This window comes from Colletes latitarsis, chromosome 10, assembly GCF_051014445.1.
Source record: "Colletes latitarsis isolate SP2378_abdomen chromosome 10, iyColLati1, whole genome shotgun sequence".
NCBI lineage: Eukaryota > Metazoa > Arthropoda > Insecta > Hymenoptera > Colletidae > Colletes > Colletes latitarsis.
Window position 1 is genome coordinate 24,097,302 of NC_135143.1, and position 12,630 is coordinate 24,109,931.

Here is a 12,630-nt window from a genome sequence, read left to right on the forward strand (position 1 = left end):
AGAGTGTCATCATGTGACTAGAATGAATCATGTTGGTGATTTATAATAAAAAGACATTTCTCCGTGCATAGGTACAACCTTGGAGATTAGTCGTAGGTCGTGTGGGACGCATTGGGCATGGCGAACTAAAAGGATGGAGCTGGTTACTATCTAGGAAAGCACTTCTAAAAGCCTCAAAACATCTAAAAGAATTATGCGGCCAGTGTAGCCTTCTATATCCATCGGCAGCACCTTGCGTGCTCAGCGCCTGTTTAGTTTCGCTTGAACCAGATTCAACTCTCAGACTGATGGCTGACCAGTTTACACCCGATGAGAGATTCAGTCAGGCATCAGTAAACTGCCAATTATCTACACCACAGGATGTCACGTGCACTCACATTCTCGTCTTTCCCACATCTGCTACCACTCAGGTAAATTCGTACGAACCCGATCTTCAAGTAGGGCATGTGGGGTCCATCGTTTCCCGTACTCGCCGCCAGAGGGACCGTTCCTCTCGCAAGCACTCGATCGACCTTCCGTCTGTAAATATACGATCCTCGACCAACTCCCAATATCCCGACGTCTAAGGCGGGGTCTGCTAGGATGCCTTACCGACAAGTCTGTTAGCAGACCCGGGATGAAACGCTCTCCCTATCCTTTTCTTACCATTTAATCCATAAGGACCCACAAAGACATAATAAAACGAGATTATTATTCAAAGTGATACCAGAAGAAATTATTCCTAATAAATGTAAAAATAAAACTTATACAAACGATTAATTTTCTGCTACAGTCATCACAGACAGCATTTCAAGAGCAACATATTAATGGACCAGAACTAGGGGATGATGAACTATTTTCTGCTCTAAACGATGACATGCCAGAAGGTATGGAAGGTATGGGAGACTTCAACGATATTTTTAACGTATGGCCAGAGGCTGGGGCTGGTGGAGGACAAAGTCCTGGTGGCAGTCCACACCGTCCTGAGGGATCCCCACTGGGTGGAGATGGTGGTGGCTCGGGTTTAGGCAATCACGATGGTCCTGGTAGTCCATTTCCATGTAGCAACACTCCAAGAGTAAGTTAAAATTACTTAGTAGAAAATATAAGATCACATATCATTTAAAAGTTACATGTTACATTAGTTTGCGTGCCGTGATTATGCATTTTATAAAGTACATTATAAAAACATCATTATCTAAATCTAAAAGTGAAAAATATTATCTTGTAGTTTGCCAACTACAAATATTACAAGAACTGATCTAGCACGTAATTTATTATTAACACATAGGAACATTGGAAAAGAAATAATTGAAATGAGAATTCTAAAATCACATGATGTATACTATGTGTTAATCATAATAATTGTAACATTTGACGCAAAAATAAACTTGATTCTGAAATTATTAATTAATAGGTAACGGTTGCTGAACAGATAGAAGAAGTTGGAACACTATTGCAGCAACCACTTGCACTCGGTTATTTAGTATCTACTGCACCGACAGGACGCATGCCACCGTGGTTTTGGTCAGCTTGCCCCCATCTTGAAGGCGTTTGCCCAGTGTTCTTGAAGAATGCCTTACATTTGCATAGTCCAGCAATACAGCAGAATAGTGACGATCTATTACAACAACAAAGTGCACTAACTGCTCATCCACTAGACTCACAATATACCACCGATGTGCTCAGGTTTATATTATTGTTTTATTTGATTTAAAATAATTTTTTTCGTAATTATTACTACAATTACTAATTTAACTTCAAAAACTTCAAACTTACCAAATTGAAATTATTAGAACGTTTACGTTGTATTTATTGATAAGTTACTGTTTTTCGTTTATAAATATTTATAGTACTTTTAATAATATTTTTGCAATTTGTTTTAAATAACTTACATTTGTTTAGTAGTAGCTTTTTAGCTATAACTTAAATAAAGCAAAAAGTAATGTCACTAAAATTCGTTTACCGATAACATATAATTTACTAATTGCATTCTATAATTTTCAGATATGTGCTGGAGGGATACAATGCATTATCATGGCTTGCAGTGGATGCGAACACGAAGGATCGGTTATCCTGTTTGCCAGTTCACGTACAAGCGCTCATGCAGCTCTACCATGCAGCAGCAGCTCTCGTCTGACCCACACCCTCTCCCTTCGTAGTGCAGTATATGCACCTCTCTCACGCACTCCTTAACCGTACCATCACTTGGGGCTTTACGAGAGCAACTGGTTTCCTACATCCGTCTTCAACTGTACGTTAGTGACTCTGAGATTTTCCGGATAACTGGGAGAGAACGAACCTTCGTCCAATCGTCGATGATCCCTTGACTCGAAATATCGAGATCATTTTTTTTGCTCGGTCTTTTTTTATTTTTTTTTTTTTTTTTTTTTTTCTTTATTTTTTTCTATTGATACGATACAGTAAGACAAGTCACGCCGCGACGATAGCATAGACTCGATAATTATCGAAGCACAGTAATTAAAGTTTTTCTATTCGTGTAATTCGATCGGCGAAGAAAACAAAAAAATAAGCAAATTGTGCTTTGTATTTATCAGTAATCGTGACGAAAAAAAGACAACACGAAAAAAACTACTAATTAACGATCATGCATTGCCGCATACCAAATGGAGTCTGATGTATGAAAGTTGGAATTGCATGCGATATTATGAATAAAAGAGATTGAAAGAACGAATGAAAACGCGAAAGAATGACAGAGAAAAATGAAGAGAGGATGCGAGAGTGAGGAAAAGAAAGAGTGTGTATAAACGGAAGAGAAGGGGACACAAAAGAGAGTGCGTTAAAAGAAGCTAACTTTCAATTGCCTCTCTGTCGATAGATAGTTCAATTACAAATCAGAATCTCTAGAAAATTACGAACCAAAACGTTTTTAATTGTAAATTGAATTTTGTACAAAGCTTTCATTATTAATAACGACGAAGTAATATAAATGATATTACGTTGTTTTTTAATTTTATATAGATGATATAAATGAAAAAAAGAGAACGGAAAGGGAGGCGACACTTCTTTTTTACAAGTATAATGCCTCGTACAAGCCCCTGGTGTGAGATAAGTATGACAATTACATAATATTATATTATATTATGCTCGCGCGGCACTGGGTCACTGTTATCATGTTTCCTGGACCCGTTAGCGCAATTTTTCGATGCTGTTTGACAAATTTTATTCAAATTAGGTGACCTCTATATATTATACATACATTAATAGTGTAAAATATTGTTTTTAAATAATTTATGAAGTGAGAGACATCGCAGAGATATTAGATAATTGAGAATGAACGGAGGGAGCGAGAGAGTAAAAGAGAATGAGAAAAGAGCACAGTGAGGTTTGTTCCCTGCAACTTAGAAAAAATGATTTAACATACAAACAAATGAGCAAGCGAATGAAACGAAAAAAAAAATATATAAGGAACAAATAAAAAGACAAGAGAAGAGAATACAGGGCGCGTCTGAATGAAAGCCAATGATGGCTAGTGGGCGTCAGTCGCATAGTACAAATATGACTTGTACATAGCAACCCTTAATCCTCTCCCCCTTATAAAGTTAATTGGTTAATTTACTCACACACCACACTCACACTGTATCTATAGTATTTATTATCTGGGTAGAAAATCATTATTGGGATTATTATTATTAATTATTATTATTACCATTATTATATTAATATTACGAAATACAGTTTTATGTGTATATATAATTATATACCTCATTTCGCACGAAACTCGTGTCTTACAGTTTTAATGTTGCAAGCATAATGGAAATACTGCAAAGTTTTCATATTTCCACGAAATTTTTCTCACTGCTGCTACTGTTTGAAAATCTCATAGAAAAAAATGCATTCTCGTTATACGAAAATTAAAAACTATAAATTACTGCAAAACTTTTCTACTGTAGATCAACTGATTAGATAATAATTTTTGTTTCTTTATTTCTTATAAGATCTACTATTTTTAAGAAAAATTCAAGAATTTTTAAATAAAATAAATAAATTATGTTTTTTTGAAAGATAAATCTTTGGAAAATGCATTTCTTTAACTGCTTTTTTCAATTCCGAGAATATAACATACTCTAAAAAAGTATTTAATTATCATTGATTAAATAATAATTAATTTGGTATATCCTTAATAAATACTGCAGTATTTCTCGTTCTGTAAGTTCAACGATCATCAGAACTCGGTGATACAAAAGATAAAATTATTCATAGCATTTCTGATATGCTTGCAACATTTATATGTAGCATACACCCCATCTTACTCTTATAATTAACCTCATTAGTATGCAGAATATTTCGAATATTACATATATATAACGAAATACTCTGTATATAACACATTTTATCTTTCGGTGAACAAATTTAACGTTTAATTCGTTGGCCTGAATAGACTAGCATTGTATAATAAAAGCAAAAAAAAAAGAATGTAAAAAATGATTGTTGGTGCTTATAGATAGTGATGGGCTTAAGAGGAATGCAATGAAAGTTTGAAGTAACTCTTTAAATGTTATTGAAAATAGTAGTTGAAGATGTTCAGAGATGGACAAAATTCTTATCTTAACTAAAAACGAATAAAAGGTGAGCATTTCACTCGTTACTGGTTGAATAAAATTTCAGGTTAGACGAACACAATATGTATCTAACTTGACAGTTCGATAGATCGATATAATCGAATAAAATTCTGTCCACCTCTGTTGCAAACTTTTCGAATCTTAAATAGTATTATGGTATTTATAATTTTCGAAAATTCTCAAAGGTTACAAAAGATTAAGCAATAACGTAATTGCTACAACTTTTAACTCGTATAGAAAATAATTTTAATACAATCTGGTATACTAATACTCTTGTGTATTTCTATCACCTTCGACATTCTCGGAGAATTTCGAAACTTTCAAGTACTTCAAATTCATTAACACTATAAATGTTTCAAGATTTTCAAATATGTTTCACTTTTAATAACGTCTTAAGTTCCAAAATTTGCAAAATGGAAACTGCCCATCACTGCTTAAAGTGTCCCAGTTAAAATAGTTTTAAAGACTAGTATTCAATCGAGACAGTAGTAGACAAATCCACAGTAAGTTTCTCCACGGCGTGCGTGATGCCGTATGGCCTTAAGTGATAAATTAAGTACTCAAGGACGTACATCATATTAGGCGACACGTAATGAAACGATATCGCACTATCGGAACAACAATTGAGGCCATCTTTGGTATCATAATAAATGTACTTCCAGTACCAGAAATTCTTATCCACGTGATTGGGTATTAAATGGTGCTCTGGCACAAAAGGAAAAAATCTTCCGCGGCCATGTGGATCTCGAGTGTCCATCGCTTTGACGCCGACTTTTTCCAAACATTTTCCCATTTCCACATCCTCTGCACCTCCATTATCCGAACGACACTTAGTTTTGTCGTGCAAACCATCCTCCACAAATTTTCGTAAAGCCTCCTTGCTAAGTACATATCCTGCCCCACCACTCATGTATCCTTGCTTCACAAACGGTTTGAATCTGCAGCCGAAGTACAGTGGCGAACTTGGATTATAAGAGGACAGCATATACCGTAGATTTTCTACTACTACGTATCTGAAAGTATTATAATAAGTTAATCACTTCTAAATTTGAGTAATTTCATCCATGGAATAGAAATACAATCGTACTACAAATTAGTTTGTTAGTACTAGTTTCGTTTATCTCTTCCAAAAAAACAAATAATGACTGACTAGGATTGCGCTCAAAATACTTCGAATCGATTTAGATGTATAAACAAATTTCGGATAGCTTTAAATAGAAGTTCTTAAAAATTTTCTAACTTTTGAATTAACTAATTATATTAGTAAATTTTTCATCTTTCATCATATAAAACCTGTAACCTCATTTATTCAGAAAACAATTTTAATATAAAATTTCATATTCCAATGCAGTGCATTATATATTTAAACATTTTCAAACCGAAATCCTTTTAACTTTTATATAATTAAATATAATTTAAAAACTCAAATTGTAAACCCATAGTGAATGACAAATTAGTACAATTTAAATACAAAATAATAAAAAAAACTTATATAGACTATACTAACGTATCATCATCAGCCTTCATGAACCAATCAGCATCATCTTTGTACTTTTCGTAAGAATATTTAAATGCTTCTTTGGTTTTTGCCCACAAGTTGTCCCTTCCTTCTTTTACTGGTAGAACCACTGTAGGTAAATTTGTATCTGGACAGAAAAAGTTAATAATATTATTTTAGATATGTTTATTCTTAATTTGATGTTCATTGTTATATTGATTTTCATGAATATAAAAGTAATTTACCTTCAGCAGAACTCATAAATAAGAGGATGTTACAACGTTTGCCCCATGTTGCTTTCACGTGTCGCGCTTTACTTTGATGATTCTTTGGACCAGTCATGATCCAGCAAAGAACACGTACTTTTTTTGCAATATTTTGTGCAACTTTATCCTCATCTTTATGGAAATCTTCATCGTCGCCATGAAACTTTACTTCCGTTTCAGGTCCAACCTATTACATACGTTTACAATGTCATTAGTTAAATAGAAATATATTTTAAGAGAAGTACATATAATCACATATAATTTATTCACTTCTGATTCCAGTTCTGAATAATGATGTGGGTCTCTGGCAACCATGAAGCCACCAGGAAACCAATTAAACATATATGGCACATCTCTTGCAGATGTTATTAAAAGGCATGCTGAGAGAAATCCAAATATCACACCAGCAATAAGGGTCAATATGAAATGTTTCCCATTTCTAATACCTATAATGGAGAGTAAAAGTCTTTTATTAGAAAATGTTATCTTCTCTCTCTTTAGATACATTTATTGTCAAAGATACAATTAAACATCAATGTACCATTAATACTTAGTAGCCTTTGTCGAACCATGATACATGACAGAAGCATGTAACTTTAATTAAGCAAAAGGACAAATATTATAATCAGCACCACAGTTCCATTTCAATCTGTTACTAGCCACAAGCATACATCATGCAGTTTCTAATTGAATTGCTGCAACGTAAAAATACAACTTTTTTAATTTGATAGAAAGCTCTTTAATTTATAAAAGAACATAAAAGTCTTGCACAATTAAAAAATTACAAATAAAATATTGAAATGAAAATATCAAAAATGGGAAAAAATTTAATAATAGATATTGCAGTTACATTGGAAACAAACAAAATTTAGTTACATAAAATACAAATGATCTTGCAACAAAAGACCTAATAAATGTTAATAATATTTGACAATTATATGATATTCTTTTATCCTTCATCATTATGATTTTTATTACGATATTATCATCAGTCTTACTATTGATGATAGCATGTTAGTAAAATTTATACATAAAGAACTATTGGTAAAATAGAAATTTTATTTTGTTTTAATCTTTGTCTATACAATACCTGAAAATTTTTGGATGTATAAATGCAAATCCAAAATAGTCTTGGCCATTTTAAAAATGTATGATTCTTCAAATAAACTAACATGTCCCTTTCTACAATTACTAATTTATAACAGAATTCTTGTTAATCTTGAATCCATGTGTCTGAAAGTAATGTTGAATTAATTACATACAATAATAACCAGAGGACAATAACAATGCTACAATATATATTTGTAAAAGAAAAAATTTTGTACAATATTGGGAAAGTATTGAATGCACTAGCAATTTAGTAAATTCATGAGTAACATTAGATTTAAACATATTTTGAAGAACTTTATAAATTTGTATGAAACATTAGTATAATCGAATGAAGTTCTATCTGCATTTCAATTCATTATTCTAGCAGAAATAGTCTTGTTGTTAAACTTATATACTCAATAATTATTTACTTAGAATTAAATACTTACAAAACTAAGTTAACATTGTTCTAACAAGATGTTTGGTAATAAATTAGCAGAAAAGCAAGCAGAGAATGATAATCGATGTGTAAATGTCAGTATGAAACAAGTATATAGAGGAAAATAATAAACTAAGTACATCATTAGGAAATGTTATGCAATCCATTGTATTAGTAGAATATTGCATCATAAAATATGCAAGTCAATAGAATCGAGAACTGTATAGACTCGATGCAAGGCCATTAATAGCAATTGCATTGTGCAGAAATAAAAGTAGACAAGAAAAGAATACAAAAGTATGAATTATTAACAAAAAAGAACGTATAAAAATGTTATTCATGGAACAATAATACTTTACCATAATCTATACAAGAAACTCTCTTCTGATTTTTTTATTATTTTGATTATCTGATTGTTTTAATTATGAAGAATTGTTGTTCTAACACAACTAATCATTTTCAACTTTTCTCAACAAACTACCTATCACTATTCTCTATAATGAAAGAATATTTTATAATATGTACGTATTCTAGGAACACAAAAAAATGACTTTGTCATCCTTTCCCAATCACTATGTCCTGTGTTCTCATTCTGATAAAAGTATTTACTAAGTAATATTGTGACGTTTATTTACTTACATCAGCAAACAGAACTTGCAATCACTGCAAAACATGAACGAATTCATAATGATTGCAGCGTAAAACCGTCTTTAGGGAACTGAATTATACACGTAAATGCAACCAAATATTTAATATAAAATCATTTTTTCTGTAATGGCACATTAAAAATACACGTTTATTTTGCCTAACAAATCTACATATAGAAATAAAGTTTTTCGTAAAAATTTTATATTATATTTAAGTCAATCTATCATCGTAGTAAGATTGTTTTAAGTTTTCATGCAATCACTACATTGGTATAATTGTTCTAAAAGCATTTTTTCACTTTTACAAATATTTTGTTTAGCATTACTTCGTATGTAAAAATAATATTTATTTTATATGAATACAAAATTCTTTAATAGATTAGATATTTAAACTAATCCCTAGACACTTTGTTACTGTTATCTTTCGTTAATTTTAAAACCTGAGCATTACAAATTTTAACGAATTTAAGGAATAGCAAATATATTCAAACTACTGTGTTGAGTAATTCACTTAATTTTTAAATATTCCAAAAGTTTAATCATACAGTTTGAGCTACCAACCAAAACCTTTTGAACAAAAAACATTTAACCCTTAATTGATTAGAATTTTATCAAAGATCCTGTTTTCAAATTACACATATAAGATTTAATTGTACCACAAATTCGTTTATTCGGTGTTTTATTGTTAATTCGTTACAGTTAAAATATTTTAAATCGACAATAATTTTGACTTTGGAGGATATACAGAGTAAAATGAAATGAGAAGAATAATGGAACTATTAGAATGCATATACAATATGCACTATTGTGTTCGTTTCATTAGATCAGTGTTTCTCAAGCTGTAGACTGTAAGCTGTGAATTTCCAGGAGTCCGTGAACATAGTAACAGACACTGATCACTATACAGGGTGTTTGAAAGACCGTGTTTCATGCATCTGGTCCAGGCACGACTCTTAAACGGGAACAGATAGAAGAAAATTAAATTAAACAAGCTTAAACGTCATTGGATTATGCTTGTTCTAACATATGCGTCTATTTCGAAAGTGGAGTTGTTTTGGTAATTTCTAGATCGTCTCTTTTTTTTCCATATAACTATACAGTTTTCATGCGCCATTGGATGCCTTTCATTATTTTCTACAAAACAGTATTAGGGTACTTAAGTCAAAAATGAATTACTTTAGAAAATATTTTAACTGTATTGTTATAATACGATTGAATACGACGCTTATGAGTATGACGAAGACTGTAACTTCTAATTTTTACTCCGAGTAGCCCGTTTGACAGTTGACCTTTTTTTTCAAGATGTCGCCCAGTGCTGCGAAGACAGAAAAACCCCCAAATTCTGAAAGTGTGATTTGATATCTTGCTATGAGAATTAATTTAGTTTATTTATTGTAATAAAAAAGAAAAATTCATCTAAATTGGAATCTTATATTTTTCTAACCAGACTTCCGATAGTTGTTTTACTTTCTGCTAATATGCCTAATAATTGTCTCATATATTTTTACTGTTTATGATCTTAGATTACGAAAGGCATATAAACTGTTTGAAATCACTCAGTTAAAATTATATAACGCAGCCTGAAAAAGTACCAATGAAAACAGTAAGTATTCTTTAGTGTCCTAAGGCATACAAAAAAATTCTCTGCATTCCTCTATTCTCTTAAGGGTACGGGTTGAACGTATCTGGTTTACGTAAATCTAGTAATTTAATAGATTTGACGCTAGCCAGGCATCATTAATGATTGCAGCCTTCAAATCGCTTCAAATGCTTCCTATGCTTAGTATTACTTAGATACTGTTACGATTCTCGTTATTACTATAATGTGTTATGACTACTGCATATTCGCGATCTTGCTTCTGTGTGAACATAGCTAGGTTAAATTACGCAACTATGTTCATGCTTAATTCTGGAAGGAAAAGGAAATCAGAGAACGCTTCATGTAATTGTGATATTGTTTGTTCTATAAAATTAATAATATTTAATCCCATCAAGTACACGGCTATTACAGTACTCGAAAACCTACTTTTTCTTTCTTTATACTCGAACCTCCAGTTCGTTAAAACTTTAACATTAAATTTGTTTATAAATAAAGATATGTATTTGTAAATAAATTTGTACCCGTTTGCACAACACTCGAACATTGACTCTAATTATTTTCAATCTAGATTCACCAAAAGAGTTTTTAAATCTCTATTTAATCTCTGTAAATTTCTATAAATCTCTGTTTAAATGATTTTTATTATCTCTTTGTACAAAAAATGAACTTCTAATGGGAAACAAAAGCTTACAAAGTCTGCTATAATTTCAAATTTCTCATATAGAAGGCAGTTTGAAATAACATAGAATGAGAAGACTGAAAAAAATAGAAAAGTAAATCTGGTAAAAGGAAAAGTCAGAAGTAAACTAACGAAAAGAACAGGAAAGAAAATTGTCTCTGATAATGAGTCCTCAAATTTTAACATTAATATGATCACATCTGTAACTCATTAGATGAAACAAGACTGAAATCTGAAGATATAGGAAAACTGAATGATAACGAGGAGAATGCTGTGTGTCTCTTCTGCAATATAAAGTACAATGAAATGTGGATGCATTGCCAATATACTGGTTATGATGTTAGAAATTACATTAACAATTATTGTAAATAAATTTTAAAAGTTAGAAAAAACATTTCTCAAACATGATTGTTCTTATGTTATAAATTGTTGTAATTATTGTTTCTGGTTAGCTGATAAGTGAAAATAATTTTATTTTTTACAAGTCTTTTTAATTTTGTATCGTAAAGGTAAATGCCACTCCAAATTATCTGCATCTTAATCGAATCTTATTCCAAATATGCTATCTTGAAAACTTGAAAATATCGTAGCGATAAGAACGGTTACGTCATCCGCACACTCAACAATAAATTGAAGTTAGTTGCTATCTAGATTGAAAAATAACGAACATTACCGAAAACCGCAAAAACTTTCTAGCCAAAACTTTTGTCTAAGTGTAAAATAATTTTAAAAGACATTTTTATTAGTCGTTTGTTTTGTATATCATTAATTTTGTTCTGTTTTTATATACGGTGTTTTAAATAATACGTATGAAAAAACAACTGAAAGTTATAAAGAATTTTTTTAGTAATTATATATCACTACATCACTATACAGGGTGTTCGGCCAACCCCGGGAAAAATTTTAATGGGGGATTCTAGAGGCCAAAATAAGACGAAAATCAAGAGTACCAATTTGTTGATGGAGGCTTCGTTAAAAAGTTATTAACAATTAAATTCAAAAATTTCAAATCGTTCTGGAAAAATTATTTTCGGTTGCGGGGTTCAATTACAATCATTTTTGGTGAATACACATACCTTCGAAATTCTATCCATTTTCGAGAAAAAAATTCGAGAAGGTGTGAAATTTTTCGACGGAAAAAAAAAATTTCAAATCGTTTTGGAAAAATTATTTTCAGTTGTGGGGATCAATTATAATCATTTTTGGTGAATAAACATACCCCCGAAATCTTGCGCATTTTCGAGAAAAAAGTTTAGTACGGTCGGAACTTTAAACATTAACAACTTTTTAACGAAGCCTCCATCAACAAATTAGTATCCCCCTTTAAATATTTGTCCCAAGGGCGGTCGAACACCCTGTATAACAATCTGCTCATAAATAAAAAATAAATTTTCTAAATATAAAATTACATATGATTAATAAGTACATATAAGTTTTACTTTTAGTTACCTTATCATATTGTTGATCACATTTTTATGGTGCCTGCTCTTGTTGTTAACCAATTGCGTTGGAGCGGTTAAATGCAGAATTAATAACTGTACATCATGTATTTATGTAGCTACGTATATCGTATGTTGCGTAATGCAACTACATTATTTGATACACACGTGATAACGTCTCCCTTCTTTTTAAGTTTTATAAAGATAGAAACATTTAGTGTCTATGACTGAAGTTTTATCGTCGAATATTTGATACTAATAGTAATGGTCGACAAAGTAATCAATCAATCCAAGTAGAATTTAAGCTGTTTTTGACTACTATATTCATCATGCGTAAAAAATAGTTACAATTTTCTGTTTAAATTGTAATTTTAGTGAAAACTCAAATATATTCATTTTACTCAATAATAT

The 12,630-nt window shown here is 31.2% G+C and overlaps 2 protein-coding genes across 8 annotated transcripts in view; one reads left to right on the top strand and one right to left on the bottom strand.

Moving 5' to 3' along the window:
* Skd (mediator complex subunit skuld) overlaps window positions 1-6,750 on the top strand; it is a 33,231-nt gene extending 26,481 nt beyond the window's left edge. For 3 of the 4 annotated variants that reach the window (XM_076775890.1, XM_076775892.1, XM_076775891.1), the window contains 4 exons: window positions 72-410; window positions 773-1,057; window positions 1,397-1,668; window positions 1,987-4,425. In XM_076775890.1, the coding sequence (XP_076632005.1) occupies window positions 72-410; window positions 773-1,057; window positions 1,397-1,668; window positions 1,987-2,119 (1,029 nt within the window). In that variant the 3' untranslated portion in view covers window positions 2,120-4,425. Of the gene's footprint in view, window positions 1-71; window positions 411-772; window positions 1,058-1,396; window positions 1,669-1,986; window positions 4,426-6,608 lie in introns of those variants that run through there. The other variant, XR_013080543.1, reaches the window with a different exon arrangement.
* C1galta (Glycoprotein-N-acetylgalactosamine 3-beta-galactosyltransferase 1) lies at window positions 2,328-12,363 on the bottom strand. Of its 4 annotated transcripts, XM_076775895.1 has the most exons (7): window positions 12,230-12,339; window positions 8,494-9,453; window positions 7,417-7,559; window positions 6,597-6,772; window positions 6,306-6,513; window positions 6,070-6,208; window positions 2,328-5,575 (listed from the first exon to the last, which is right to left on the bottom strand). In XM_076775895.1, the coding sequence occupies exons 3-7, from the start codon at window positions 7,463-7,465 to the stop codon at window positions 5,029-5,031; spliced, it is 1,119 nt and encodes a 372-aa protein (XP_076632010.1). In that variant the 5' UTR covers window positions 7,466-7,559; window positions 8,494-9,453; window positions 12,230-12,339; the 3' UTR covers window positions 2,328-5,028. The 4 variants fall into 4 exon arrangements, with proteins under 4 accessions (XP_076632010.1, XP_076632011.1, XP_076632012.1 ...); XM_076775896.1 differs by lacking the exon at window positions 8,494-9,453 and having other exon boundaries at window positions 12,230-12,363; XM_076775897.1 differs by lacking the exons at window positions 8,494-9,453; window positions 12,230-12,339 and adding an exon at window positions 7,865-8,084.
* Between the last annotated feature and the right edge of the window lie 267 nt (window positions 12,364-12,630).

Coding starts and splice junctions, on each gene's coding strand:
- C1galta (XM_076775896.1), bottom strand. CDS start 7,465: ATGGCCAAGACTATTTTGGATTTGCATTTATACATCCAAAAATTTTCA. Junction 6,514..6,596: donor ATTCAGAACTGGAATCAGAA/GTGAATAAATTA, acceptor CGTATGTAATAG/GTTGGACCTGAAACGGAAGT. Junction 5,576..6,069: donor ATGAAGGCTGATGATGATAC/GTTAGTATAGTC, acceptor TAATACTTTCAG/ATACGTAGTAGTAGAAAATC.